This window comes from Neltuma alba, unplaced genomic scaffold, assembly GCF_004799145.2.
Source record: "Neltuma alba isolate B1F8T4 unplaced genomic scaffold, ASM479914v2 tig00005327_pilon, whole genome shotgun sequence".
NCBI lineage: Eukaryota > Viridiplantae > Streptophyta > Magnoliopsida > Fabales > Fabaceae > Neltuma > Neltuma alba.
Window position 1 is genome coordinate 17,888 of NW_021634061.1, and position 27,262 is coordinate 45,149.

At 37.9% G+C, this 27,262-nt stretch overlaps 3 protein-coding genes across 4 annotated transcripts; 2 read left to right on the forward strand and 1 right to left on the reverse strand.

Moving 5' to 3' along the window:
* Nucleotides 1–110: 110 nt before the first annotated feature.
* On the reverse strand, nucleotides 111–1,867 carry LOC114747454 (anthocyanidin 3-O-glucosyltransferase 5-like). Its single transcript, XM_028935790.1, has one exon. It carries the CDS (start codon nucleotides 1,725–1,727, stop codon nucleotides 285–287), a length of 1,443 nt encoding a protein of 480 aa, XP_028791623.1. The 5' UTR covers nucleotides 1,728–1,867; the 3' UTR covers nucleotides 111–284.
* Nucleotides 1,868–12,091: 10,224 nt separating this feature from the next.
* Nucleotides 12,092–15,288, forward strand: LOC114747453 (uncharacterized). Of its 2 annotated transcripts, none has more exons than XM_028935789.1 (6): nucleotides 12,092–12,494; nucleotides 13,691–13,817; nucleotides 14,274–14,413; nucleotides 14,532–14,591; nucleotides 14,704–14,772; nucleotides 14,851–15,288. In XM_028935789.1, the coding sequence occupies exons 1-6, from the start codon at nucleotides 12,294–12,296 to the stop codon at nucleotides 14,920–14,922; spliced, it is 669 nt and encodes a 222-aa protein (XP_028791622.1). In that variant the 5' UTR covers nucleotides 12,092–12,293; the 3' UTR covers nucleotides 14,923–15,288. The 2 variants fall into 2 exon arrangements, with proteins under 2 accessions (XP_028791622.1, XP_028791621.1); XM_028935788.1 differs by having other exon boundaries at nucleotides 12,094–12,494; nucleotides 14,529–14,591.
* Nucleotides 15,289–25,034: 9,746 nt separating this feature from the next.
* Nucleotides 25,035–27,045, forward strand: LOC114747452 (calcium uniporter protein 4, mitochondrial-like). Its single transcript, XM_028935787.1, has 2 exons — nucleotides 25,035–25,675; nucleotides 26,296–27,045. Exons 1-2 carry the CDS (start codon nucleotides 25,073–25,075, stop codon nucleotides 26,776–26,778), a joined length of 1,086 nt encoding a protein of 361 aa, XP_028791620.1. The 5' UTR covers nucleotides 25,035–25,072; the 3' UTR covers nucleotides 26,779–27,045.
* The last annotated feature ends 217 nt before the right edge of the window (nucleotides 27,046–27,262 follow it).

Here is a 27,262-nt window from a genome sequence, read left to right on the forward strand (position 1 = left end):
ACTAAATTATAATTTTAAAAATATTTTTACAAAAAATTTATCTCATTTTATGATTTTTTTTTTCAGAAATACTTTTGAGGATTGTGATTTTAACTAGTATTGGATGATGAAATACAAATGCTGAGGCACACTCTGTCATCTGCCTGCAATTATTCTTGTTATCTGTCTTCAGTTTATTCAAGCACGAAGCATTATTATGAACCCCTGTATCTCAGTAAAGTCTAAAATTAAAGATGGAAGGAACCAGCGGAACCAGCATGATCAACCTCCAGCCTCTGCATGTATTACTCCGCGCATGAGGCCTTCCACAGGTCAGCCAGAGAAACCAGCGACTCGTACGAGGATCCGCCATTGCGTAACGTTTCAGTAGCCCTCTGCTTCAACTCTTTGGCCTTGCGTCTCACGGCCTTCCCTTCTTCACCTTCTAACATCACCCTCACCGCTTTCTCTATCTCCTTCCTTCCAATTACGCCTCCATCACTCTCGCCTGCTCTGACTGCCATCCCAACTTGTTCCACCAGCATCGTCGCGTTCATCCTCTGCTCCGCGTAAAGCGGCCACGCGATCATCGGCACTCCGTTTGCCACGCTCTCCAGCGTCGAGTTCCACCCGCAGTGAGACAGGAACCCTCCGGTCGATGCATGACCTAGAATCTCCACTTGCGGACACCACGACGGCACCACCAACCCCCTTTCTCCGATCCTCTCCTCAAAACCCTCCGGCAAATACGATTTGGGGTCGTCGGCATCGCTTCCCGCGCTGAAAAACGTGGCACATGCATTCGCGTCGCTCGGCGTTCGAACCACCCAGATGAACCGTTGCTGACTCAGTTCTAAACCCCAAGCCAGCTCAATCACTTGTTCCCCACTCAGAGTACCCCCGCTGCCAAGTGTCACCAACAGCACCGACTCAGGAGGTTGTCTGTCAAGCCAAGCCACACGCTCGGCTCCGGCTTCTTTGATGATCGGTCCAACCGGGTAAACTGGCGGAGTTGGTATCTGCCGGTAGAATGAGTGCTCTCTCAGAGCTGTGAGGGTGACGGGTTCGAGATCCACCCAGGTGTTAAGTAAAATGCCAGCGGCCATGGGAAGGCGGCTGAGGTGGTAGAGATACCATTTGTATTCATCAATCTTGCGATTCCGGACCTGGTCTAACAAGTCTTGGGTTCGGATGGGTGCGCAACCGGGGACCTCAACGGGTTGAGGAAGGTCCACGAACTCTCCCTCAACTTCCCGGTCAAGCCTGGGAAGAAACAAGGAGAAAGCAAGCAAGTGGGAAGAAGGGGTGAAAAACGTGAAGGTGGGGATGGAAAGCCGCTTGCAGGCATCAAAAGCTTGGGTGCAAAAGAGATCAATGATGAGAGCTCGAGGCTTGGGGGTAAGTTCTGCTAGGAGTGCTTCCAAGCAGAGCAAGCTTTGCTGCGCGATGATAGAGAGACGGGCGACGACGGTGGTCTCCGGGGACACGAGGGTGGACACGTCAGCAGGTGGGAGATCAACGATGTGGAGGTCGGGAGGGAGGCGTGGGGAGTGCAGCAGTTGGTTTTGAGCGGCGGAGGCTTCGGTGGTGATGTTGAGGAAGCTGACGCGAAAGCCGTGGTGGGTCACAAGGCGCAGCGCCAGCTCAAAGAGAGGTGTCACGTGACCCAAGCCGGGGCTTGGCAGAACGGCAACGTGCGGTTTCCATATGGCTTCCAAGTGACGGGCTGACACCGCCTCGGTTCCCATAACAGTATCAAAGGCAGGAGAGGGAGAGATTGCAAGAACCAGCGGCAAGGGTTTTAAGCGAGAGCTAGCGTGTGAAGCTGCTTGGAGGTGGGTGCTAACGTCTGCATCCTAGTGCTATAAATATACAGGGATTCACAGAGCTATCTATAATAAAAGCAACTTTATTGTAATCAGCTTTTATGGCAAATGCACGAATAATCTTCTGAAATTTCACAAGTTGCAAATTTCTTATAGCTTAGCTTAAGCAGAATCTGCTACCCATGATCAGCTGTGCCTATTCCCTATGTGTCTTTTTCTAATGCTGTATGCAAATATATGGCCAATTGAATCGATCCCGCATCACTTCCCGTTCGGAACAGTTTAATAAACAACTTTTTAATCATAATTTACATAATACGAAATAAACATATGATAAGAGTTTTATCTTGATTTATACTACCTCTGGTCCTAATTATAAGACCCAGTTGACTAATTTGAGGAGATTAAGGAAGTAAATTACGTTAGTTACTTGTAATAAATAAGTGTTGTCATTCCTAAAATATCCTTGCTAATTAAGTCTATTGGCTAAAACTATCATTATTAGAAGGACTATCTTGGAAAAAATACATAAATATGAGAGACAAAATGGATTGGGGTCTTATAATTAGGACCAAACAAAAAGTCAAATGGAGTCTTATATTAAGGACCGGAGGTAGTATAAAATATGTTTATAAAAGTTATAATCATCAACTCAAACAAGTCCTAAAGCTTTCTCTCGAACTGGCGTTTTAGATATTTGCAGCACATAAGCGAGGAGCTGAGCCCATGCATCCAGGAGAGTTTGGACGGAATGGGCGTTTTTGAAACCTAAAATTGGATTGGTAATTTGATTTATGTTTGAATTAACTTTTATAAATAAATAAGTTTATAAAAATAGAAGTTATTTGAATTATTATTAAAAAAGTAAGTTTAGTTGTAAAGGCAATATGAATTACTTGAATAATACTACTTTCCTTGCTTAATATTAGAGCCAATTATAGATTTAATTTTGATTCTAAAAATAAGATCTTAATTTACTTTATTTTTTATATTTATTTATTCTACCTTAAGTAGTCTCTAAGATAATTGCATATGTTAAGTAGTTCCCATCAATAAATAATTCAACACACATGAATACATGATTAATATAGATATTTTTAAAAAAATAATACTCATTTATTATAAATAATTAATTTGTTTAACTTTTTTTAACATTTATAAATTAATTATTTAGTTTTCATTTTAAAGACAGGACACAACATGTAATTATTTTGTCTACAGCGTATTCTCACCAACTCATAGACATAGGGAGTGTTTGGATACCCTGAAAAGTGCTTCTCAGAAGCACTTTTTCGTAAATCGAGATAAACTCTTCTACATATTTACCTCGTAGACCGTAAAAATTACTTCTGAAACTATAGTTTAGTTTCCATTCAAACAACCCCATAATTGTCTAAGTCATCCATATGTTTGTAGGTAGTTTTTTTGACCAGATAGCTAGGTTTTTAGGTAGTTGAAAATCAGCTTTTGGTAAAGCCAAAACTTGATTCAAACACGAAAAGGAAAAGATAAAATGACTAATGTGCTTACGGATCTCTGGTCTTAAAAAAAAAAAAAAGGGATGTGCTTGTGGCTGGAAAAGCAGCCTTCTAGTTCTCCAAACATGATTACCAAAAGGAACCCTAGCTTTTCTGTGGGCTGGTGCGTACTACATGCCTTATCTCATTTCTGCTTAATTATCTACAATTTTTAATTAGTCATTATTTCACACAATCTCCGTTTCCTAACATAAAAGTTAATCTGACTTTTAATTTAGTGTTAAATATAAGACACTAATTCATTTTGTCTCTCATATTTAATCATTTTTCCTGAGGTGATCTTTATAGTACTTACACACATTAAATGTTTCATCAAATATTAAAACTAATACACTTAATTAGTAATAATATTTTAGAAAATACAACACATCTTTATTACAAATAACTAATTTAACACACTTTTTTAATATATCCAAATTGATTAATTAGTTTTTATATTAAACATCAAAATTAATATTTCCTTGTGAAAAAGTCGGTGATACTTTGACGTTACGATCGGATTATTGTAGTGACTATTCTTTTCCATAACCGGCGGCGGGCTGGTTTAAAAGTTAACCCATTAAGAAGTCGATGCCATACCAGCCTTTGACGTATTACCTCCTCCTGCCGTGCTCAATGCAAAACTGAGAAACTTAGTTGAGCGAGATCGTAATTTTAAATATAAAATTTTAATTTAATTTATTTTTAATTTATAATGTTTTAGTTAAAATATTTTTATTGATTGTACGAAATTCTTATCAAAAAATAATTTCAATATACATGACTAAATAAAATTATTTAAGAAAATCAATACATATTTGTTATAATTAACTAATTTATTTTTTTATTTTTTAAAATTAATTATCTAATTTTTACATAATAAGTGAGTATTAATGTTATACTGTGCTACGTGATAATTTGCGGACAAATAATTGATCGATCTGACTGAGCGCCGGCCGCCAAAGAAACCAGTGCATCCATTATTTGGGTATTTTGACTAGCTTGACAGCGGACTGCGATCGCCCGTCAACGTGAAATCACCATCACATCACTAAACAAAAAACAAAAAAACACCACAGCTTCACTCTCATAACAAGTGGTACTATTTATAAAACATTTCCAGCATATTTTATGTGAACAAAAAAATTCAAATTTTATTAATTTTCATTTAAAATTTGATAACTTTCTAACTTTATCCATATTTAATATACATTATATTTTATGTAAATAAAATCAATACAATAATAAATGAAAGATAAAATCGTAAATTCATATAAAAAATTTCTCTCAGTATCATATAAATATGATAAAAATTTTTTTTCTGTTTTATAAATAGCAGCAGAGGAGTATTACTTTCTTTCCAACAGCGTCTCCGTTTTGACACGCGTGCTCCTGCACTTGGATATGTCTTGTACCCTGATTTAATTTGTTGGTTTCTTGATAGAAAAAAATGGAAAAAAAATTATATATTCTTTAATAGATGCTAATATATAAACAGTAAACTAACAAGATAACAGGGCATATTATGGTGGATTAAGAACTTTTCAACTCACTGGATCGAATAGCGTGGTGCGCCTTGCGAGTTGCGTCCCGTCAGCACCCCCTTCTGTACGGAATCTCGCTGCGCAGTCCATAATGATCAGATGGTACCTGTTCTGTTCTTCATGTTTCTCTTTTCCTGCTTTTATTCGGATTCTTAATTCCATCACTAACACAACTATATATAAGATATCAAGATCCTCAATCATGGTTCGTGCATAACAAATATAATGTCTGCTTTTAATCCATCTGGCCATACGGTCGCCAGCCCCTGCCCATTCGTTTGGAATCGTATTAAGCATCTTCATTATCCCTGCCCTTTATGCCCAGCAATCCATCGAGACATAAGAGGTGTTTAGATAAAACCAAATCATAGTTTCAGAAGTGCTTTTAGAGTTTACAAAATAAATATGTGGAGGAGTTTGTCTCGTTTTGAAGAAAAGTGTTTCTTAGAAATATTTTTAAAGATTACCAAACACTCCCGTAAAAATACGGATATTGTGTAAATATAAAGGAATCATTCTCGTGAACCTTGTAAAACTCACCAAAATCAGAAAGTTTAACGTAGTGAAACAATCTTATGTGTTTTATCGTACATCATACAAATTCAAAAATATTTTATTTCAGCTTTTACAAGCTACTTACTGTTTCATTCGGGAAAAAAAAACTACTTACTGTTTGGTATTATACTGACTTTTATTTGAATTCGAGTTAGTTCCAATCCCAGTAATAACTAATAAAGTTATCCCGACTGGTTTTCTTTTTCTTCATTTACTAGATTGGGATTTAAAGCCGTGCTTATTAAAAGGTATTGAATCGATCTGGCCATTAAAGCACGAACCACTTATAGAGGCCAAACACTACCTCATAAGCATTCGAGTAAACTATTTTAGTTTTTTTTTGGCGTGTAAGAAAATAAAATAGGCGTTCCACTCGTGGGTGAGAGAGGGAGTTTACCCTCAGGGTTAAGGCAGATGATAGACAAGGACGTCACTATGTTAGAGCCCAATAAAGGTTGCCAGCAAATAGCAGCATTTTATGTTTTGTGGATGCCCACTTGGTTGGCTTTATTCTGGTCGTTCTCATACTCGTTCCCTTTCAAGAAAATGGTGCGGACACAAAGAGGTGCCAAAAAAGGCAAAAAGGAAAAAGCGTGAGAGATGATTTTTAAGTAACAAAGACGGCTTGCCTAATATATAAAATATACTACATCCGGTCCTAAATAAAAGATCTCGTTTAGGTCTTATAATTAGGACTTAAAGATAGTATATCTCAACCGTGTGCAGTCTCTGTGACCCAGAAGAAGCCGACTAGCTTACAGTGAACATCACAAGAAGGATGATCATGTCCAGAATGAAGCTAAATTGAGTGTCCTTGCTACTTATAAATTGATTTGGCATTGTCAAGGAAGAGAGAAGATCTCTGGCTTTCAATGTTCGTGTGCCTGTTTTATCCTTCTTTTGTGTCGTATCATGGGCGCGTTAGAAAGAAAGAAAAACCGGTACTCCCTCCATCTCTAGAACGATACATGACTTCTTTTTTAGTTTCATTTCTTTTTATAATACGCGGTTCTCAGTTTTATGATGTTCTAAATTTTGTCTACAGATACTCGTATTTAATATTTTTTTTCCCATCCCTTAATAAATGATCTTTTAAACCTGGTTGAAATATAGATATATGATCTTTTTTTTTTCCTGGTAAGTACAATTATCCTCTTATTGGAGGTAATTTTGTTCGAGGCACTGTCGGATACTAAATATAGGCATTTCTTCTGACAAGGATAAAATATAATGATTTTTAATATAAGAGATAATTAACTAATTTGAGTAAATTAAAAAAGTTTGTTAACTTAGTTATTTATATTTAGAATAATATCATTGTTAAATCAAGTATATTACTTATAACTATTATTTGATGGAACATTTAATATGTACAACTACAACAAAGATTATTTTGAAATAAATAGATAAATATAAGAGATGAAATAAATTAAAATATTATATCTAAGATCAAATTAAATATTAAATGAGTTCTTATTTTAAAAAGAGGAGCTAGTATCATCTTTTAAAAAATAAAAGTAAAGGAGGAGGGAAAACGGATGAGGTCCATCATTCAGCTCGTGGGCTTGCAGGCAGTCAAGTCCCAGCGAGGTTCGGCCCAAAAAAAATCCAGATGTTACGTCAGTTTTTGGACCATACTTGTAACATCCTTATTTTTATCTAGTATTTAATTAAATTTATAAATAAATATATTTTAGTATTAAGTAAAAAAAAAAGAAAAAAAAAGAAGAAGTTAGATATAGGCAAATAATTATTATTATTATTTTAATAATGTTTTTGTATGTGATTGTGTGTATGTGTGGATGATATTCTAGAAAATTAAACCATAGTATAGAAGTCCCACATCGACTAATCTTTAGAGTGAAGGAGTTTGAGGAGCCTATATATAGGAGCTAGTGAGTGGAGCTTGGAGTAAGTAAATAATTTTCGCACATATCTGAGGTAGTCTCAGAAAAGTGCTAGTTTTAATTTTATTAACCGTTGGATCGGACTGAAATTTGGTCGGTCCATTTGGGACATCAAAATCGTTAATTTCAACGGTCGGATCACCCTTTTGATCTCCGAGTTACAAGTTATTAGGTACGTTTTTAACTTATATCTTTTAGATTTAGCAGATAGAGTCTTGAATAGTAAATTAGCATTTTAAAGTTTATTCACCGTTAGATTGAGCTATAATTTGGAGGATAGTATCATGATGGATAGGAAATTGAATTCAACGGTTAGATTATGGGTTTAACTTCTGTAGTGAGAATAACTTGGGTCGTACTAAGTCTATTTGTCTAAGTCTTTCGAAGATGGAATATAAGTTATAAATTTATAGTTTGTCTATTTCCATTATGAATTTGATGATTCTAATAAAATAATATAATAATTAAAGGATATTTAAGTAAGGAAATTTAGGAATCGAGTCTAAATCACATATATATATGTTCTTATTCCAAACCTTAGAGAAATGTCTTTTAGGCTAGAGTTCTGAGTAAAATTAAAGCTTTTAGAGAAGGAGTTAGAGGCTAGAATTTTGTGAGTAGCCTACTCTAATACTATAGAGATAATATTTTAATTTTGTTTGTAGATATAAACTCTATTGTGGCATTTTCGAGGTTGGACTCTGGTTGTAGTTGATTGATAGCTAGGAGACCAGGTAACTAAATTTCTATCTGTTGCATGCTCTAGTATGAAGTTGGTGAGCGGCTTGATAACTAATTCTATAAAAGTATATTACGTTTTATATGAACTGTCTTGTGGGATGCTATTTTAAAAAAGGATTGACATAGTTTGTATTGCAAGAAATTGGTGATCATGATTATGATGTGCTATTATGAAATTCTGTTGATTATGCATATAAATGTGTCATGTTGAACCCTGTGCATCTATTTTTGGTGGGGAAAGGAGATAATTGGAGTTATTGAGATTCATATACTTGCCACGTGGTATTAGCCTCCATACGGAGCTCTATGGTTGGCTGCTATTATTGTCCCACTAGTTCTTCGAGGGACTGCGACACCCCACTAGTTCTTCGAGGGGGGGGGACCCATGGTCCACCGAGTGCTCTGTGGTCTTTGGCCGGTCCACATCATTCGTGTGGTGAGCTTGTTAGAGTTGCCAGTCAAATGGAAAGAACTTAGCCCATGGATCCAGTCGGCGGAAATAAGGAGGATATAAGGATGGGTTTGGGTTCAGGAATTGCATATGACATGAGATATTCATTGATATTTATATCTTTTAAATAAATGACAAGTATGTTATTTCTTTTGAAATGTATCCATTGCATGAGACTGGTGGAAATATTTGTCTTGTATGATTATTGTGAGTTTAAATGTTAAATAAATGTTTATTAACTATTATTAACTCTGTGTATCCCACCTGACACCTCACTAGCCCATGCTAGGGTGTGGGATAGGTAGGGATTTAGTTACTGAGACGTTGTCTCACTCCTGTTGCTTTACCATTTTCAGGAAACAATACGTTAGCGGGACCTTCGGGGAAGACTCCTGAGGCTCAATAACTGTAGCTGGCAGTGTAGAGCTTCTGGACCTTATTTTATGTAATCTTTTCGTATATTGCCACGCATCAGGACTGCATTTATTTGGAACTTATTTTACCTTCTTATATTTTTATGTCGTTTGACTAAATAAACGTATTATACTTTCTATCTTTGGTTTATTTTGTTTGGACATTGGAATAGGGTGCTGGTAGTGGGCTTGAGACCTTAGATTGCATGTGATTGAATTATTGTGGATCCACGATGTGATAATGGAAATTTTGGCAAGTTTAGTTGTTGCTAGTGTTGACTAAGATAGTCAAGTCTAAACTGCTATTATAATTTATCATTCAAAGGCATATTGTTTTATAACCATGTTTGCCATGATTACAACTATAGGCTATTCTTTTTCTAACCATGATAGTCTTAATTAAGGTCGAATGTTTTTCTATCATGGTTAGCCCTTTAATGATGTGATTGCTCTTAAATAACCATGATAGGGTATGTTTACTAGTTTTAATCTTTTCTATCATGGTTAGTTCTGGTTAGTAAGTGGTGATGTTACAATACTTCAGCGTACAATTGGGTCTGGTATGCTAGTGCACGAATGGACATTAGTTTTTCTTTTTATATGCTCTTTTATCACGCATTAGATCTTTCCCTTTCCCCTAATCCCATGTGCATGTGCAGGAATATTAAAAATTATTATTTAATCCGAACATATTAGCCGAAAGCGAAAATATCCCAGCAGAAGAACCTAGCAGCAACATATAGGATCAAAGCCACCCAAGTTTAGAGCTGAAGAAGGCCAGAATAATAAGCAACTTTGGCCGGAGATTTACTATTTTATATTCTATAAATAACTATTAAAATGCTACTTATATTGTATTAAAAAAAACTACTTATAAACTAATTATAAACGGTTTCAAACAGGTCCTATGGAAACAAAACAGGTGTAGAGAAAATGCAATGAAACAAGAGGAGGCAGGAGCGAGCGACTTACCCGGCCAACCAGAGAAGAGAAGAAAGTAACGAATTTGAGAGGCATCGCACTTACGTTTTGGTTCCTCCCCAGCTTCAATTTACGTAGTCTCGCTGACGTTGATTCCCCTATAGTGGGAAAAGGTTAAATCCTACCCATCCTAATTTTTTTTGTTTTTTAAATAATTGTACTCTCATGCGAACATGTCTCCTTTCCTCGAGGCTGTGTCGCGGAAGAGGATTATTGCCTAAATTCGCGCCCAAACATCTAACGGTGGCAAATCAGCCTCATCCCTATTTTGGACGGCTCCTCTTTCTTGGCACTGGCGGGAAATTCTGGCGGGAGATGAACCCTCGGAGCCAAAGAGAGAGGAATCCTCTTCCCTTTTTCTTTTCTCTTTCTAGAAAAGAAACAAATACTCTCTCTGTTTCTTATTATAAGAGACATTTGATGCTTATGTCATATTTTTATATATAAGAGACACTTAAAAGTTGTCTCTACTTTTTTGTATTCATTTTTTATTTTACCCATATTTATTATCTCCAACTCACACTCTCTCTCCCTCCCACTTCTCTTTCTTTTAATAATTTAATTATTCTCTTTCATGCTCTCTCTCCTTATTAATGAGGGCATTTTTAGAAAAAATTATAATTTTTATATATTAATTATTATTAACTAATTTTAACTGTTTTTTTTTATCAACATATTTCGGTTATTTGTCTCTTATAATAAGAACGGGAGGAATAATTTTGTAGGATGCGGAAAATGTTTTAAAGTAGCGACGACGGGTATTTCAGTCTTTTCAGCCCAGTGTTTAAAGAGGACAACACCGACGGTAGGTACAGCCCTCTGGGCATGTGGGACCCTCCCTTGAATTACGGGGTGTCCGTTACGTTCTCCATTCTACGTTACCTGATATTAGATGCCTTTTCCTCCTAATTTACAAAACTGCCATTCTCTGGCATTAACGACCCATATCAACACCAAAACATTTTTTGGTTTTTGTTTTTTTTGAGGGGCGGGGGGAGGAGCAGATAATCAATGTAATCAGTAATTATCGATATTCAGTACTCATTTAGTTTTTTACACACCATTCAAAATTTTATTTTAAAGCATCAAAACCTATAATGATCTGAATTGTTTATTACTCTATAATTTACAATGAGCTGGGTTTTAATACAACTTATTTTTTGTAATTCATGAAGTGTGATTTATTAAAATTTTATATTTAACCCTTATATTACAAAGGAAAGGAATTACTATTTAAAAGCTAAATAAATCAACATAAATAAATTATTATATGATGAGGATCTGTGTGTATTATATATACATAGTGTACAAATATGGAATTGATTGAAATAGTAGAAATATAATTATAAATATATGAATAAAAATAAAATAGCACTCATGTATTGTACTGTTGCAAGGAGAAGCCGACACAGAAACATAAGCTCTTTTTTTTTTTTTTTTGAGCTGAAGAAACAAAACCTGTTGCTTCTGTCTAAAACATTAGGTAAGGTCGTTTATCCATGGATAATAGCATGTAATTTAATCAATCATATTCGCTATCTGAGTCATTATCTTTAGATAAAATAGTGACAACAAGAAAGCCTCAATAGTGAGGTTATTGCTCAGAACTTAGAAGTATATACTCTTCCAGTTCTAAATATAAGACCCTTATAGTGTGTATAAAAGTTTTATATTTAAGACTAAAAGAACGTATGAAGGTCTTATATTTAAGACCGGAGGAGTATTACATAACAAGATATGAAGGCTGGGAAAAATAAAAAAAGAAAAACAAGATTTGAATGAATAAATTTATTTAATTATTAAAAAAGTATCAGGTTAACGTTTATATTCTCCGGAAAGGCGAAATTGAATTTAGAATTTTTTAGAAAGAAATGGCGTGAAGGGGAAATATGCAGTAACTGGAGGATGGAAGGGAAGTTAGGCTGGGGGGTCACCTTACCACAAAGTCAAGGGGTCAAGCGCAGGGAGTGGTACAAAGGGTAAAGAGCAGAGAGAAACAGTATCCGATGCGTTGCATAGTAGTCGACCCCTAACCTCTCCGGAAGCGCATGATTCAAGAGGTGGACCTCTTATCTTTGACGTGGCTCTCACCCATTCGATCATTCCCTCTCGTCGGGATTCATACTAGCACACCAATTAACATTCCCACTCACTCTCATCCTCTCTCCCTCCCTCTCTCTCCCCCCCCCCCTCACTGTCTGTGTTTTTCTCTCTGCAGAATTTCCTAAATTTCTCCTCTATCCTATCTCTTCCGCTCCTCAATTCCCTTTTTTCCTTTTATCTGTAATGCATGATCTTCTGGCCAAATGCCAATTTGATTTTTAATTTCAGCCTTTTACTGGTTTTTCATTGGCGGAATTCGCTGTTTTGATTCCGGAAATGCTCGCAGCTATGGAAAGTTCCGTCAATGGTGGCTTCTCCCACTTGCAGAGATGTGGAGATAGCAGCGAAGAGGAGCTCTCTGTGCTTCCTCGTCATACCAAGGTGGTGGTCACCGGAAATAACCGTACTAAATCGGTGCTTGTTGGTCTCCAAGGAGTGGTTAAGAAGGCCGTAGGGCTGGGCGGTTGGCATTGGCTGGTAACTTTCTGCGCCAATTTGGATTACTTCGAAAATCAGTTTTAGTATTTTGGATTACCTGTTGTTCAATTTCGGTTGCAATGTAGTTTCCCTTCATTATATTCTCCTGGAATTTGTGTTTGGGGAGTTCAATGGAAATGCTTCTAAGCAATGTCAGTCTATTTGGCTGGTTACTTCTTTCTATTCAATTCCTCTTTGCTATCATTCCAATCTCTTCATTTGGTCGATCAAATTTGTTACCGGCAATCTTCTATCCCCTACTCCATTTCAGAAATTCACCATTTGGATCAATGCCAAATGTTTTAATTCGTTTCATTCCCAACCGGGAGAAGTCTAGATAAAAACATTTTACAGATGGTTTTCACATAAATTTTTTTCCAGTATTGCGTATTTTGTGTTGTGATTTGAATAAAGTTATTCATTTTTATAGATTTTGAGTTACAATCCTAAATCACTAATTGTGGATATCCATTGCATATCTGAGTTGATCCGTGGATCTGGCGTTTTAGCTGCTGCTTTACAACGATCAGTTGCTTTCTTGGGACTTTTGTATGGTCTGGCATATCGAATGCAGTTAATTGATCTATCGGGAACTTAATTATAACAGCGACCTTTGACATTTGTAAATTTTAAGTAGGTATTAGTTTCGTTTATAAAGTGAGGTATTCGATCAGATGCAAGTAAATGCGACAGTGAAATTTTTCTTCGATGATCTTTGCTTGGGAATTTTTCCCACTTTCAACTTTTACCCATCTATTTATGTACCTTATTATGTGTATGAGTGTTGAATGAATTGCATAATTCATTGTGAATGCTTAATTCTTATTTTCGGTTGAGGAGGATGACTGGATGGGGAGCCAGTATTTCTCAATATTGCAAGTTTGCAACACATTATGCTGGCTTCCACGCTCTTTTCCAATTTTCGTACTCAGGGCATGAACAAGCTCATTGATTTTTCATCCTCACCATTTCCCACAGATTTTATCCCCAACACCCCCCCAGAAAAAAAAGAAAAGAAAAGAAAAAAGGATTTGGGTTGCAGACAGCTATACACCCAGGCTTTCTGAAATTATCTTTCCATTGCCTGATTCCTAAAATCTATTTATTGTGGATTTTATTTCATTTTGTTTTATATTGGCGTTGCTAGATTTACTTTTGATGATTTTCTCATATTTTGAGTGTTATTAACGCTATAGGTTCTTACAAACGGTATTGAAGTTAAGCTACAGAGGAATGCTCTTAGCGTGATAGAAGCACCTACAGGTGATGAGGAAGATGACGAACTTGAATTTGAAAATATGCGGTGGAATGGATCAGATATGGGTGAGTTTTATCAAGATGCGTTCTGTTTTTTACTCCGTGTTTTCAGATAGCTTTTTACAAATTTGTGGGCATTAACATTTTTTATCGTCAAATGTCCTGAAGCTCCTAGTAAATTTTTTGCATGCTGAATGATGGTAGAGGTTTGGTTTGATCCATTTGAAGGCTGTCTCACTATACGCTGACAAACTTATTAATTTGTTTTCTCCTAGTTCTAATTGCGCACTTTAATCTGAAGGTAGTGTGGTTGATCAATAATTCTATCGTATTTTGATTAGCTTTTTTCTTTGGCTTCATGTCTTTGGGCTGGGAAAGTGATTGAGGTTGGTAAATTGGATCCATTGTGTCTTCACCTTTTGCTTTTGCTATTTCTAAAAGGTCTGATGTCTTACTTCTTTATCGCTCTAATGGGCCCCACCATTATGTTTGATTTTCTACGTGCTTCGTTTGAATTAATAGCATCGGACGACACTCAAAAGTCCCACAAATCGAGGCACAGGATGCAGAGATCATTGGGATCATCGCACAAGCATACGAGCAGGTCCCTCTCTGGCGATTCACAGTCTAAGGGGTCCATCTCTACGCCTCAAGGGGCCATGGTATATCGACTTTTTTCCTGGTTTCTTTTTACTATTTAATTTGTTATCCACTTAGTAACTAGACTATTGATATTTCCTCTGTTCACATTTCTCTAAAAAAAATAATTTTATGCAGAAGGTTGACTTGAGCAAACTGGAGATGGCTGCATTATGGAGATATTGGCGACACTTTAATCTTGTAGGTTTCTCTCTGCTCCCTAGACCTGTCTTTTTGTTAGTAGTCTCTTTCTGAAAGAGGCTTATGCAATGTAATCTGGTTATATGCCGGCATCTAAAAATGTTTTTTGTAGGTGGATGCCGTTCCAAATCCATCGAAAGAGCAGCTAGTCGATGTTGTTCAAAGGCATTTCATGTCTCAGGTAGTTACTGTTCCATCTCTTCGTTGCTAGTTATTGCTTGAAATAATGTAAACTGAGATTCAACTTTTGTTTGTGAAGCAAATGGACGAGTTGCAGGTGATCATGGGATTTGTCCAAGCTGCAAAGAGGCTGAAAACCGTGTGCAAATGAGACGGAGATGAGTGAAATAAGGGATTTTATTGTGATATCATCTATGCTAACAAGAAACGGTACTCAAAATCCACTTGCCCTTGTTGGATGTAACATAATTATCAGTGGTTTGTATGTATGGATACCAAAAGTAGTAGGTTAATTATGAGTTATAGAGGCTCTTTCTTTTTTGGCAGCCTAGCTAATAGTTATGTAGAAATATGTGACCCTTGTGACTTGTTTGGCGAAGCCTCCAGGGGCTTTCATTTTCTAGCTTATTGCTGACCTGGGAAGTGAGTTTCCTCATTGTATATATATTCTATCTGATCCCATTGTCCTAGCTGTGATTTCCTTCATTGCTGATCGCTTTATCATGCGGAGTGGTAATTGACATTTTGGATTCAGTTTTTCTTTCTTTTTTGTCAAACATTTTCGAAAGCAGCCTTTATCTTAGTCGTTTTTTTCTTCCTATAAAATTTTAGCAGGTCCTTCTCGAATTATGGACCTACTGTGCAAGGAGGCAAAGGTGGATCTCTTCAATTTCCCCCCCTTTTTTTTTTCGTTTTGGGTTTTTTTGTTGGGGGGGAGATACGAGTGACCATTCAATATTTTAAAATTCTTTAATTTTTTAATATAATATATCCGTTCCATTAGTTGTTGAATTAATGTGATGGTTCTTTTGTCAACACACCGGACAATATATCCTACTAACAAGTTTTGATGCTTTTGAAATGGAAAACCGTGGACATATTTCCTTGATGGCTGACTGAAAACAGCAATACGCAAGGGCTATGACACTTACTACCCCTAAAATGGGGGAGATAAGTAGCTATCATGTAAAGATTAAACAGGTTAAGTATTTTACAAATTGACTTTTTCCCACCAATGTCAAAGATTAGTGTTTGAACCTATACTTTATATTTAATGATTTTAAATTATTATTCCCAATTTAACGAGGGGCACTACTTGAACTATGTAATTAATGCTCCTTTTTGCTTATAATTTGGACCAAAGAATGTGGCCAACAATTTTCTTGTATTTAAGAGCGGGATTAGTACCCCCAAAAAAAATTAAGCACGGACAAATAAAGGGGGCGAGACACAAGACCCTCGGCGTACCACCCACCCAAAAAAAAAAAAAAAGAAGAAAAGAAAAGAAAAATGAAAGAAAGAAGGGAAAGGATAGTTGGAAAGAAAAAAGGAGGCAGGAGGCGCTGATGAAAGGAAGAAAGCGGAGTGTAAAGTAATGGGCTCATAATAAGGTGGTATAAATGTTGAAGATAAGCCAGACAATTGGCTGAGGAAGGATCCTATGCCAGCTTTTCGTTTTTAAATTAAAAAGAATTTAAAGGGTGGTGGAAAATCGGGGAAGCCATTATTACTAATATGTTGTTAGTTTAAACAAAGCGCAAGAAATGAAATGGTGGGGATGCCTCGCTGTTGGCGTGGAAAATATCGGGGGAATGATGAGGATGATTGTAGGGAGCGTCAATATCATCGGATCTTAGGATCAAAGCGGGGCCCACTCGTGCTTTGGACGCTTCCGAAGCGGAGCCCCCCTTCTCCATTCTACCCTCTACGCTCTTCGCCTTCTCCTTTGCTTATTTTCGATTTCAATATTTGTTGTTCTTAATCATTTATTAACACGCGTAATGACGACAGGCAGGCGTGGTGTGGATAACATCTGGTCCCACTTACACCCAATAAAGCCAAACGGCGCCGATGCAGCCCAAGTCACTTCCAATCACATCAAATCAATTACCGTTTTGTTCTCCCCGTAATTCCATTCAATGTGGGTTTCATGGGCAAAGCTAATCCTGGGCGTCATTTTCTTCGACGGGAATGCATGACCATGTCATCTTCCTTCTTTTGCCATGAACTACTTTTTTTTAAATATTCTGACTTGTGTTGAACAGATTGATGGTGGATGATAATGGAACAATGTGGATGGGTCGTTGCATCCAATTTTTTTAAAGGAAAAATGATGAGTCAGAGGAGGAGGAAGAGGATGATGGATGTGGCAGGTGAGGGGCCGAGACTGCAAAATTTCAAAAATCAAAACCTGCCTCCACAAATCCGGAAATCAAAAGTTGGGTGAGGGTTTGGTATGCTTTCACTCACTTTCTTAATGACTCCTTTATTTCCCTCTTCCATTGTATCCGATTGAGAGTATTTTTTTTTTCCCATAGTTTGCAAATTAATTACTATTTCATCTAAATAAAAAATTTAATCACTTTAATTGACTCAACGGTCCATCATAATATGAGTATACCAATCAAAAAATGTTTGTGAATTCCCCCGTGTGCTAAAATTTAACTGTCAAAACAAGACAACACAGACAAGACCGTCTTTTTTAGGAACGCCCGAGGCGCGCAGGCAAGCCATGAGAGATATTTTCTACTTGACAGAGGAAGTTGTTTAGTGAAGAATAAATTTTCTGCAGAATTGAACCGGAAAATAACACATTTTCGACAAATCAAATTGATTGATATAAAGAGAGAATTATAAATTAAATTCTTAAAAAAACATTAAAAAAAAAAAAGCTGTGATTGAGTGTGACCACGTCAACCAGACTGTGCCCTATAAGTAAGAACTGAGGCACTGCACAAACTTCATATTCAAAAAGAAAAGAAAATGAGGAGTCTGTTTGGAATAGTATTGGCTTTGTTGATGTCGTGGAATTTATGTGCTCTCGCCTATCCATCCCCTCATCATCGCTCGCACCACAAATCCAAGACATTGCCGCCTCCTCCTCCTCCGCCTGCCGGGTGCCACCATAATACGCCGCCGCCGCCGCCGCCGCCAGCATGGTTCTACTTCTACTCGCCGCCACCTCCTAGTCCAATGCACAGGAGGCGTCGTCGGCTATTTTGATTTGCGACGTTATTTATCATTGTCTGCACAGCTTCGTGTCTTCGATACTGTCGACCGCCTTCCGTGTATTCCCCCACCCCCCACTGATCTCACTCTAGATCTCTCCTCTATGATCTCTCCTTCCTGTTCTACTGCGTGCCTTGTTCTTCACCTTTGTGTTGTTTTCCAGATTTCGTATTATAAAGCTAGATGAGAGCTTCAAAACTAGTGTTGACTTCATTTGAACACTGTTCGTTGCGTGGGAATGTCAATGATGGTCACATTTGCTGTTTTTGATGTTCGTGAATTAAAACATGTTCTTGCTCCCAATATGTCCCATCAACCTCAAATCACTAGCCTTATTACGTTTGGCCGTCCTAGTGTCGGGTCCTATGTCCTACTGCTAACTAAAACTCACGCCAACATGCACATGCATGCTCGTAGGTGTATCTTCTTTTGTTTTCTTTTCTTTTTTAATCGCCGTTTGAGTCTATGGATTGAATGAATTTTTCCCCTGATTCGACATGTTCCACTTCGAAAATGACATTGATATACTTAAGTCTTGGATGTATAAGAAGTTAAGGAAATGATCGTGGTGCACAAAACTAAAAACTTGGAGGAGACAAGATTATGCAGTTGATGCAGAGGTAAACCATGCGCACATGTTTTCTCATGAATTGCGTCGAATTCAAATTTTAAGATGAATAGCACAACTTGATATGAAAGTTATACTATAGAACCAAAAAAGATAATTAAATTAGTTATTGCTATTAATAAGTAGTAGCAAAATTATGATATACAACAGGCAATGTTGTGTGAAGTGAAATTGAAAATTGAAAACCAGTAAGTTGAAGACTCACGGATCTGCAATCGGCACTCTCTACTTGACTGCACCTGATAAGGTTCCTGATTCAATTCATCAGTCCCGCAGCTGCCGTGCGTCTGTTTAAAACTTTTGTAAAGTTATTTGCATTTTTGTCATCAGGAACGTATGTGAGAAAAAATATGACTGCAACGTTCTATGAAAAAGGTGAAATTGCCCGACTTGTGATTTTCTTTCAAGCTCTAGCCTGCTTTTTTAATTTAAAAAAAAAACAAAAGTGGGAAGTTGGATTTGACCCAACATATTCGGGGGGGAAAAGGAGTCAAGATCGTAGTTTATATGGATCAGATTCAAACCATCAATAAAAGTGCACCCCTTCTTTTACGGGTAAATGCATGCTGTGTAGTCACTTTGTTGACCACTATTTTCGGTTCTAATTATAAAATTGTATTTATAAATTATAAATAAAGTTTTATAATTAAGACCAGAAATCGTATAAATATTCTAATATGGAGGCTTTACAAATAAAAGAGCAAAAGCTACTGTTTTGAGGCGTCTGGAAGGAAATAATAAACTGTACAAAGGCAACGTTTGGAGCCATTAGATTGGGATGCATGCATCATAGCCCAAGCATTTGAGAGGGCCTGGCTCCAATTGGGTCCAAGGTCCAAGTTATTGTTCCGAGTTTTTTGTTGGGCTGAACATGCACTTCACCCTGGAATACTCTCTACGTCAGGCCTCCCACAAATATATGCCCCGCTTTGGTTTCGATCTTGCTCATATTTTGCGAGAATCGTCTTATAGAATTAAGAACGGATAATATTCACGTTATGCTCCTCTGACCCTAAACGTATGAGTTAGTAAATTGGTTTTGGTCCGAGGGAATCGGATTTTAAAAGCTGAAAGGTGAAAGATCAGTATTTTCAGGGCAAAAAAAAAAAAAAAAAAGACCCGTATTTACTACTCCTCCGGTCCTTAATATAGGACCCAATTCTTGAGTTGGTTTTGGTCCTAAATATAAGACCCGTTTATCATATTTATCAATTTTCTCTAAATTACCCCTATAGACACTCCCTCAACCATAATTAAATAGAAGAGGGAGAGGAGGTATTAAAAAAGATGATTATGGTGTTTTAGGAAAAATGTGTCACTTTTCTTATAATTAACTAACTTACCTAACTTCCTTAATCTAATCAAATTAGTTAAATGGGTCTTACATTAAGGACCGGAGGAGTATTTAGATTTAAAAAGAGAGATTTCTTCATCTCTCAAAGCATCTGACTCACACCACCTCCCGCACTGCCTGGAAAGTTTTGGTATCAGTATAAACATGATTAATCTTTTGATTGTGGGAATGTGCGATGGCCTATTGCCGACTCTCGAACTCATAATATCATTCCCCTTTTCCATCATCATCTGATCTTCACAAGATATCTTTATTTCGGTTGAAATATTCATTCTTCTGTCATATATCAGGAGGGGTAATTTGATACCTTTAAACTTAAATTTTATAGCTGAATTTTAAAGCAATTATAATTAGTAAGGCCGTCTGAAATGAATATTGTCTAGTATATGGGGTTTATTTGATACACGTTTTGCTTTTATTTTTGCTGGAAAGCTGCGTCATTGTGGGTGAGAAGAAGTAGGGAATGTTTCAATGGAGAAGTGAGGATGAGGAAAGTACAAAGTAGTGGGAGGAACTTCGTACTAGTTTTGGGCACTACAACACGCACAGATTGAAACGGTTTAATTTCACACGCAATCAACAACTTTTAATTTGCTTTTAGTCTACATCGAAGCAAAAGTTTTTCATATCGAGGGGTATTAGGATGTAAGCCTCTATAAGGATCACAAAAAGTAGCAGAGTTTCCACAAGATCATGCCGATACGATTTGGTGATGAAGGTTCATGTGCTGCATTATTAATCCCACTTGGATCGGCAACTCTATAAGACAGAACAGCGTTGTAGAGATGGAAGGGGCCACAAATTGGAGAGGTCAGGTCTGCCCCGCAATTCACACATCGTTTTCAATTAAATTAACGTTTTGCTCTCATTTTCTGACAGCTTGCGTTTTTGCACCTCTTTTGAGCCTTCACACGTAACCTAAATGCCAAGCCTGCTTATGTCTGTCAACTTTTATTCTTGTTAAGGAATGTGTATCGAGCTAGCTTGTAATAGGACCGCACATTACTTTGGTTTGTAGATAGCAAAATCATAAATATGAACATATGATGCTGGGGCGAGTTTTCTTGTTTAGGGCAAGATGTCAACTTGCATGTATATGTCAGCAAATTCTCAGACATGAATATGAATAGAATATAGAATATATGATTATATAATAGGATCAAGAGCAAGCTAGCCTATATATGAGGAAATATATATACTCCTCCGGTCCTAAATGTAAGACTCTTATACTAGTGTGTATAAGGGTCTTACATTTAGAATCGGAGGAGTATATATATATGGCATCCTAGAAAGTGAAGTTGCGATATAGGTGAATTTGGATAGCGTGGAATACCATTAGATTCAGCACTGGGCATCCCATTGGTCAGCGCCTCAAAATATCAGCAATACCATCCCTTCCTATTCCTAATTCTCCTATCATTTTCCATTCCAATTCGATCCCCCATCTATATATCTTTTTGTGTAAAAATAATGCTCAGAGAGAGAGAGAGAGGGTGTGTGTGTGCGTGTATATATTTTCAAAATCAGAGTATCCCGTGATAGCCACCTGTGAAATATATATGAAGTTGACAAAAACTATAGAAAACAAAGTGGCATATATGCATACTAATTAATAGAGCTCTTTGCTCTATCATCATGCCAATCCGGGCCTTTTCCTAGTGCACTAACTGGCCTTAGCTTACCTTAGCAGTGGACACTCATTTCCTCATTCTTCATTATTTATGCCCAAATTCTTGTCCTCCTAATAACAACCTACCTGTCAACTTTCCCATTTTCTCTTTACGTAAATTCAATTTCACAATTGTTCGAACTAAGCATGTCCATTTCTTTTGGTAATTAGCTACATTTAATGCAAGTATCTCTAGAAACAGCTCAAATCTTTTCTTAGCTTGTTCCCTCTAATCCCAAATATAAGATACACCTTTTACTGCAAATTACACTACAAATCAAATCTTATATTTAAAACTAGAGGTAGTACATGTATTTATATATCATCATATAAGAAGATCCGAGTGAAAAAATAGTTATAATCAATAGCGATAGACATCCATTCAAATTTAATTAAGGTCACGTGGTCATATATAAATAGATGTTCTTATCTCTTTTATTATGTTATAATAAATATTGACCAAATAGGTATAATTTGGCACTAAATTTCTGAGGAAGGGACCCTGCTGGGTCTTTGGTTTTTAGGTGATAATGAGCTATATGTAGCCTGAGTTGGATACTCACATAGAAAAGCAAGAAGCACATATATAAAAACATGTCCTGTGAGGACCAAAAACTTTATTTAAATCATAGAGGAATAAGGATTAGTTGGTGGCTCCATTGGGACTTCGCAATATTGATAGTGTCATATGCTCCGAACAATTGTGGGGCGACAAATGGACCTCCTCGTATTGTCGTCTCTCCTCTAATCTCATTGCTATACCCAGTGTATAGCAGCATGAGGTGTACATTATATTAGTCTACTCTGACTTAATTAGTGGCCTTACTACTAAGATCCATATATACATTGCCATCTGAACTTTATAAAAGATTTGAAGAAGCAAATTAAATAGTAAGATGACATTTAAATAAAACGGATCCCACCTAGCTGCGCTAGAACAAATGAACAATGGGATGGATGACGACGACGGAATACTTAAGTGTGGAAAATGACTAAAAAATTTGATGACGGAAGAAGAGAAGGATAACCAAAACGAGGCATATGGAATCCACCATACATGCATAGTTCTAATTGCTGTAACAGTGCGAGGGACATATGGAATCCACCAGCCTAAACGATTCCCACTCCCATTTTGTTGGAATCCTTAGCCACCCCAACTTGCTGCTCTAATTTCACGCAGCCTTAATCTGCTATTGTTTCACCATTATTCCTCATTCTCGCTTACAACGCTTATTCTTTTGAGCTACATAAGGCATCCACGATTCTTCAAGATTCGCCTCGATATATATAATCCACTTCCACCACACAATAAACAAACAAACAAACAAACAACAAGCCTTATCCCACTAGGTGGGGTCGGCTACATGAATCACCCGACGCCATCGTGCTCTGTCAACAACCCAATCCTTAGATATGTTGTTGATTAGGAGGTCTCGTTCAATGACCTCATTCAGTGTTCTTCTTGAATGACGTGGTTCCAGTAACGTGTTTTGGTGCAGTCGTAGAAGTAGTAGGAGATAATATACACACACATGCACGTACGGTAACTGAATAATTTACTGATGTGAAAATCAATACAATTAGGTGGGGAGGGTATATATATGTGCAAGGCTGGCCAAATATTGATCGAGAAAGCAATTGCAAGCGTGCATGCAACTGTACTGTGAGATACATTGGTTACGTGTAACAACAATAACATGTAAAAGGCGTCCGGGATTGTCATATATATGACCATTACAACACCTATTTCTCTCATCACTCTTCTGACTTCCGTGCACTGCTTCTCATCTCTCATTGTACCTAATCCCTAATTAGGTCAGGTAGCATCACGTACTCCCCCTCTTTACCTCTTTTACTCTCATTCTCTTTCATTCATCTCATATGTAAATTAAGTAACCTCTTGTGCTTACAATCATCCATTTACACGGCAAATATGTGTGTGTGGTATTATTCCCTTCACAGATCGAAGCGCCCCAAACCCGATTCTATTGTGATATGCATGTATTGTTGTTCTGTACATAATATATAATCTCGATGATAACCAATTTGCACTTACTTGTGGAAATAAAAACAAAAAATCTACTTTGACTGTCATCTATATATGCATTTCGCCAGTCAATTAACTACTTAAATTTAGGAAACGAACGGCCATATCTGGTGGTATCGTTTTCTATATCAGATCCATATGTGCAGGAATCCCTCTGTTTAATATTCTATTGGCATAAAAATATTCCCTGCGGACCAGATGATTAGATGGTTTATTTAACGTATTTCACATCAGTAGTTGCAGATATTTCATCCTCCAACGAATTTTAACTGTTCCCGTTGGATGAGACAAAAGGTAATAACAATCGGGTTGTTCAGGCCGGATAAACATCTTAGTTATGCGTAGTGTCTGGTGTGCGTAAAATATATTAAAAAAAAAGGAAAGTAACGGATCGAAAAAATGAATTAAGGAGGAACAATGAAGGGAGGGTGGCATATTAATTATATTTGGCGGTCAATGTCGACCCATTTGGGCTTTTCCTTACGCCCTCGGGTCATATATAGTATATTTTGTGCTTCGTTTGATTCTGTCCCTTCTGTAAATTAGAAGGACATGAATTGAATTCCATCTTTTATTTTATTCTTCTGGAGAGCGGCCACCAAGAGAATTCTGATATAATTTATATTCAAGAAAATCAAATGCATCCGAAAATAATTTATTTAATTTTGTCCAACAACCATGCATTTTCCCACACAAACGATACATATAAAAAACGAATCAAATTGAAATTACTTACAATAATATTTTATGCGTGTACGTGTTCACACCTTTCCGACCCGACTCACTTTCTTTGAGCAGTGAAGTTAGCCTGGTGGGTCATAAACGAAGCACAAGTGATGAGGACAACCGCATATAGTGGCAATTTCGTGCATTATTTGATGATTAAAAAGGAATTAATTAATGTGCAATCAACACATAATGGTTAGAGTGGGAAATTATGAACAGAGAGATGGGTGTGCAGACAAAATTTGGTCGGGAATTGAGATCAATATTAAACACTCGACATAAATGGTATGCATTGGGAGCAATTTATATTACATATACACGTAATTAATCACAATGTTGAGGAACAGAGCTGAATAGTGTGAGAATTGGTCTATCACAGAGAGAGAGGTAAAAGAAGGGGAATTAACTAGGAGGAGTGGGATCCTAGTTAGTGTATGAATGATGGCATATTTGGAAGGGATTGATGTGCGCCAAACAAGAAGTCATCACACGCATGAACAGACCGAAGTGTTAACTTCTATGGAATGAAACAAGGTTCTGTGGCCTCCACACGCACCCCTTTGGTTTTGTGAAATCAAATGCGTGCCCGTCATTCTGAGATCAATGCACCTTCCTCATTTATTCGGGAAAAAAAGCAAAGAAAAGATCCATACTTGACAACATAACGAACATTTCTCAGATTCTGAACTCTGCACTCGATTGCAGCACGCCTGCTTTTATGAAAAAGATTTCTTCTCTCTCTTCCTCTTCCCTTGGACCTATATATACTCCCTTCTTTTCTTCCCATACCTCGGGCCATTCCTTACCTCAGTCCTCACTAAAAATCGGTCCCATTTCTCCCTCTTCCATCTTTCTCTCTCACTCATCAATGGCGTTTCGCAAATCCTTTTCCAACCGCCTCTTCCACTGTTGTAAAACCATCGCACAGTCGGCAGCTTCAGAACGCACTCCTATCCCCCCCTCTCCGCGCCATGCCATCCTCCCCCCCAATGCGTTCAGAACAAAGCTCCTTCGAGAGCACCTCGCCTCGCCTCATTCCCCTCGCAGAGCCTTCTATGGCCGCCTTCACAACCGCAGAGCCGTATATTACTCTGGCCCCTCCGACCTGCCGGAGTGTCTCTCACTTCCCGTTGGAGAGAAACTCAGGGAGAGGCTCAAAGCCATCGGCATCGAGGGAGATCGCCTCCGCCTCGATGGTCTCGGTCCGCCGGCGAGGGAGAAAGCCAAGGGTGATTCGCCATTCGGAATGACTGTCAATGATGCGAGGAAGATTCTTAAGCTATCGCGGGTGGAGAAGCTGAAAGCGAAGTTGAGGGAGATCCCAAGGACCTCGATTTCTCACTCTGAGTATATGGAGCTATGCGTTGATGCTTGCGAGAACGTTAAAGAGGGCGCCAAGGTGGCCAAGATGTTGGATGAGTCCGGGAACGTCATCGTTTGGGGAAACGTGGTCTTCCTGCGACCTGAACAGGTAGGTAATTAAGCTCCCTCTGCCATGAACATGATCCCGCTTGTTCCTAATTTCGGATTAATATTTCAGTTTTTTTTTTTTTTTTGGTTTATGGTCTTCACACAATCACACTTCAGGAATTACTTTGCTCGATAAGATTAAGTAATGACGTTCTTAATAAATAAATAAACAAACAAAACTGGCCGCGAGATAGAACTAGAAGCGAGCAGCGACGTCCAGACAATATCTCCTGAACACGCGTGGACGTGCATCCATTGGAGGGGAGGTGAGGGAGAGCACCTGAGGCCGTGCCTCATAGCCAAAACGTGGTAATCCGTTCGCCATTATTCACGTCAGCATTAGACCGACGCGAGCTCATTTCCAAACCCCAGTAATTTATTCTTTTGATGGCCGGGATTGAAGGAGCCTGATTCCCCTGTTTTTGAGGGATTGGTAGCCTCTCAAGTTACAAAAGTTCCCTTTCCTTGCGTGAGGGAACGTCCTTCCTATATAGTAGTATTTTTCTTGCCTTTTCTGTCTGATTCGGTGCATCCTTAAACTACATGTTTGGAGTTGATAAAAATATTTATAGAATGTCGACTCATTTGAGCTGATTGAATTATGGTTTTGGCGGGTTACAGGTGGCGAAGACCATGGAGAGCTTGATCTGGAAAACAATAGGGCATCCAAAGGACCCGAGGAGGATGGAACTGGAGGAGATGGAAAAGCAGAAGGCGATGATAGATGAGAAGGCAAACGCTTTGGTTCGAGGCGAGCTTTACTGCGGACTGGTCTTGCTGGTGCTGCAAACCCTGGCCTTCATGAGGCTTACTTTCTGGGAACTTAGCTGGGACGTCATGGAGCCCATTTGCTTCTTCGTCACCTCCTTCCATTTCGCTCTCGCTTACCTCTTCTTTCTCAAAACCTCCACTGAGCCCTCCTTCCAGGGCTACTTCTTCCGACGATTCACCACCAAGCAACAACGCCTAATGAAGACTTACCAATTCGACGCCCACAGATACAATGAGCTCTGCAGGGCCTTCTATCCCAATCATGACGCTACTTCAGAAGCTCCATTCTGTTCCTCCTCCCGAGGCAACATTCTTTGCTCCGCGCATCATTGAAGAGTCATAGCCACATCTTTCATATGTTCGTCCAGAATGGACTAATTGGACAACTTGAGTTTAATTTTTCAAGTGCTTGACCGAGCTGGCCTTTGATCAACAGTTATCAAAGTTTTTCACATCTACCTGAAGGTTCTTCTTTCCGGTTATTTAGTGGAAGACCTCCGTATATACAGGAAATACTAGGTTGAGAGGTGGTGTGAGTGAGACCGAATATCCCCTGATGTATGGACTCCTCAGTACATGGACCACATACCAATAGTTGGACTCCCCCCCCCCCCCCAAATATCTTGGACCAGATCCAGATAGTAGGCCTTGACAGCTGGGAATACCCCTTAAAAGGGGCCAATTCCTGGGATTTCAGTGAAAACTTTTCAAAGCAAATTACAGCCTTTGTTTTATACTCCTCCGATCCTTAATATAAGACCTATTTAACTAATTTGATTAAATTAAGGAAGTTAGGTAAGTTAGTTAATTATAGGAA